Source organism: Lolium rigidum, chromosome 4 (assembly GCF_022539505.1).
Source record: "Lolium rigidum isolate FL_2022 chromosome 4, APGP_CSIRO_Lrig_0.1, whole genome shotgun sequence".
NCBI lineage: Eukaryota > Viridiplantae > Streptophyta > Magnoliopsida > Poales > Poaceae > Lolium > Lolium rigidum.
This window is the reverse complement of record NC_061511.1, coordinates 235,622,447-235,626,265: the sequence shown is the minus strand read 5'-3', so window position 1 is coordinate 235,626,265 and position 3,819 is coordinate 235,622,447. Positions and strand designations below refer to the sequence as shown.

At 43.3% G+C, this 3,819-nt stretch overlaps 1 protein-coding gene across 1 annotated transcript; it reads left to right on the top strand.

Annotated features, from left to right (window-relative positions):
• Positions 1–434: 434 nt before the first annotated feature.
• LOC124648443 lies at positions 435–3,571 on the top strand. Its single transcript, XM_047188213.1, has 9 exons — positions 435–631; positions 1,185–1,283; positions 1,403–1,514; positions 1,621–1,698; positions 1,812–1,898; positions 2,218–2,252; positions 2,630–2,715; positions 3,208–3,273; positions 3,411–3,571. Exons 1-9 carry the CDS (start codon positions 435–437, stop codon positions 3,443–3,445), a joined length of 795 nt encoding a protein of 264 aa, XP_047044169.1. The 3' UTR covers positions 3,446–3,571.
• The last annotated feature ends 248 nt before the right edge of the window (positions 3,572–3,819 follow it).

The following is a 3,819-nucleotide window of genomic DNA, read 5'->3' as shown; positions in this document are numbered from 1 at the left end:
TAACATGGGGGTTTTCGCAAAATAACAGCCGAATTAATTAAATCGGGACGGAGGGAGTACAAGAGTAAATTCGGCTGTTGACAAAATGAAAAAAGAACCAGGTAAAAAATAGCAAAAGTGCAAAGAAAAGCTGTACTTTCCTTGATTCTAACGTTTTTCTCTGGAAGCGATCAGACCAGACCCGTTACCGTAGCACGCACGGAAGCGCGCAGACACCGGGCTGACTGGGCCGTGTCGGGCCGGGCTGACCCTGGAGCCCGCGGGGAGTCTCCCTCCGGGACTCCTCACTTCCTCCGCCAATATAACGCGCCGCGGCGCACCACCCCGAGAGAGAGGAACCCTCGCGGGAAAGCAGTCAGGCAGGAAGTTGCTAGGGCTTGGAGCAGCTAGCAGTTCCCACCGCCGTCGCCTTCCTCCCCAGCGCCGCCGCACCCATGGCGAGGGGCAAGTTCAAGGGCAAGCCCACCGGCGAGCGCACCTTCTCCTCCGAGGAGGAGCTCGGTACGTACGCAATGCTCACTCCCTATCTCCCTGTGCCGTCGGTCGGCGATTCGTTCGACGCCGACGCGCTCTTTCTAGGGTTCAGTGACCCGTCGCGGCGCGCGCGCGGCGGAAGTGCTGGCTTGGCTGCGTGACGAAGCTGCTTGATCGACGCCTAATTCCTCCGTTCGCCCCGGTCGTTCTCGCCGTAGGTGCGCTGTAGGTTGGTGATTTGCTCGATGACGACGATGCGGTCTTCCTAGGCATAGCGATTAGCGCCATCGGGGTTGCTGGAAGCAGGTTGATTGGGTCCTCGTTCGAATCCAGGGCAAGAAAAGTTGGCACCAAAAGCTCGTCCTTTTGGGTGCTCAAATTGGACGATCTAGTGTACTGTACTTGATTGCTTGCTGGATCCTCAGTCCCTGACCCTTTTGTAGGGGCTTCTTGTTGGATCCTTAGTCCCTGACCCTTTTGCAGAGGTTGCTTGTTGGATTTTTTTCGGAAATAAAAGGAAGCCATGAGCTCGATTAATTGGTGTTGATGGATTATGATTGGTTTGGTCATCTGCAGTTTTTCTGTTTTCTTTCCAAGCGCCACCTTTGTGTAGTACTTGTTGAGGCCGACTCTTCCATGATCCACCCAGGGTTTCAGAATCAATGTGCAATGTGGGTAGTTATGTATATGTTCTTCTGGTGTGCCTGTAGGAATACAATCTACTTCCTAATCTCCTCAGTTCCTATTGTCACCATGCGTTTTATCTTCATACTGGAAGTTGGTTCTGTGTATCTGACAACTGTCAACACGTACTTGAGAATTAGACATCAAGGTGGAACTTTGGACGTTATGGTAACACTGTATTGCTGCACCAGAGTTATCGTAGGACAATTACATGTTGCTGCCCAGTTTATATTTCCTCTTTCAGTATTTTGAGCCTATTAAATTTGGCCATTCCCTTCCAATCTTCTCATGGTTTTCCTGTGGAACTGAATGCAGCGGCTGGTACTTCAGCAGGACGTCCAAAGAGCTTTAAGAAGGTTTGCGAAATCTTCTCTTCAACTTACTATCTCTTGCAATTCAGTTTAGTGTGACAATCTCATCTGCTTGTTTTGGCTCTGGACTATGAAATTGCAAACCAAACAGAAGCAAGTTGAAAAGGAGGTTTATGAAAGAAGGGAGGAACCAATAGATGAGGAAGATGAGGAAGAGGTTGAGAAGACTGTAAGATATTCTCCTCCTGAAAACTCAAATTAACTCTACACCCTTGTGTCCTTCAGTGTATACGTTCTTATTTACTTACATTATTACTATCTGCTTCTGTTTTCTACTATTAGGAGAAACACAAAGGCACTGCAGGTCTTATCGAGATTGACAATCCAAACCTGGTGAAGCCAAAGGGTATTAAAGCCAAGGATGTTGATGTAAGTCTGAGTTTTTATGTGTGTTTTCTGCTTATTGCCAAAATAAAATGTATTGCCGTCATTGATGGTGATGGGCTGGTAATTCAAGTGTGGAAGATTGCAGTCTTTATTAGTTATGATAAAATGTATCTACTATAAGTACTTAACCTATTAGATTTGCCTTTTAAAATGTATATTATGCCACACCGTAGGTAAATTCTTGTTCATATTCTGCGCACTCCTCTTATAATTTGATAAGAGATATCTGTACTTTGGTTACATTCTGAAACATTTAGTAGTTTATTTATACTGGCAAGCTAACTTATTGGCACTGACACAGGTTGATAGGACGGCTGGTCTGTCCAGGCGTGAAAGGTGTGTGCATGCTTCTTTACGTACCATTGATTCTGCTTAACATATTTATCTCATTCAAGTGTGCAATAATATTGTTCATAGAATTGGTATAAGTTCTGGAATGAAAAGGAAACCCAATGTGAGCTGATGATATGGCTATAGGTTTGTTGGACAGTTGTCGTTATTTTTGACACTTTTGTAGGACTTGCTGATTGCCCTTTTGTTATTATGTTTTAATGTAAGGAGCTGTCTAACAAAAAAATGTTCTAAACGATAAATAGTCCTGTCCAGAAATTAGTATGAACATGAAAGTCATATGAACCTAAAGTTTACACATGTGGCCAATGCACAACTGTCATTTTCAGTGATTTATTATGTATGATCTTTTTCTCTTTCAGAGAGGAGATTGAGAAACAGAGATCCATATTGCACTACAAGAGGCTTCAGGAGGAAGGAAAGACAGATCAGGCCAGGAAAGACTTAGGTGAGGGTTTACACCTTGTATGTTTTGTTCTGTGCTTGTACCTTATACATCGTAGATAACGATAACATTTTGCATTATATTCATGTTTATACACCACATCAAACATTATAACTAGAAGAAATGGCCTACCACGCTGCAATTTTGAGACTAGTGCAAGTCCATATGTATGGTATAAGCACATTAAGGATTTTGCTCCATTTGATGTTACTATTCGTGCCACCTTAATCCAAATACAAAGTAATCTGTTCCCTTTGATCCTTGTTCATCTATGTGCAACAGAATCATAGTTTTCTTACTAGAGGTGTTGACCAACTATGCTCTTCTCTACCCATCCGTTTGTTTTTGATTGTACTCGTTATGAGGTTATCATATATTTCATAGAATTTTCACCGTGATTACTGTTTTGCATCTTTGTTCAGTATCGGAGAGTTGTCTTTTGACTACTGCTTAGCTGTCATGAGTTTCACACCTATCCCTTTTTCTCAATTGCAGACCGCCTTTCTTTGATCCGGCAAGAGAGAGCAGAAGCTGCAAAGAAGCGCGAAGAGGAAAAAGCTGGTACGTACACCTCTTTGCTAGTGCTAATAACATGTTTTTGCTTTTTTGGACATGTTCTTACTGGAAGCCTGAAACCTGTTAGATCCAAAATAAGTGCCTGCAGTACTCACCTTGTTTACTCTGCTTGCTGTTGGCAGCCAAAGAAGAGAGGAAGGCTGAAGCACGCAAGTGATCTACCCAAGCTAAATGGACCAGATATAACGTTGGCTTCCTGTTTACTGCCTTAATTTATCGTACTGTAGGAGTAGCATCTGGTATGCACTGTAAGTGTGACTATGCAGCAACTATGTAACTGCTTGTGCTGGCTTCCTTTAGATGTGAATTCTGAACTTGGAGAAGAATATTTCCTTTACTGCTACCGGTATTTGCGCTCCTAGATTGTTAAGTCTGGGCATAACAAATTTGCCACGAAGGGAAACATACATGGCATCTCCGCAATTCTGTGTAGATAGGCCGAGTTGCTATGGAATGTTGGTAGAAAGTATTTTTTTTTTGCGGGGGATAGAAAGTAATTTCATAGATAACTAGTAAACGATTTAGCGATGA

Coding starts and splice junctions, on each gene's coding strand:
- LOC124648443 (XM_047188213.1), top strand. CDS start 435: ATGGCGAGGGGCAAGTTCAAGGGCAAGCCCACCGGCGAGCGCACCTTC. Junction 1,515..1,620: donor GTCCAAAGAGCTTTAAGAAG/GTTTGCGAAATC, acceptor CAAACCAAACAG/AAGCAAGTTGAAAAGGAGGT. Junction 3,274..3,410: donor GCGCGAAGAGGAAAAAGCTG/GTACGTACACCT, acceptor TGCTGTTGGCAG/CCAAAGAAGAGAGGAAGGCT.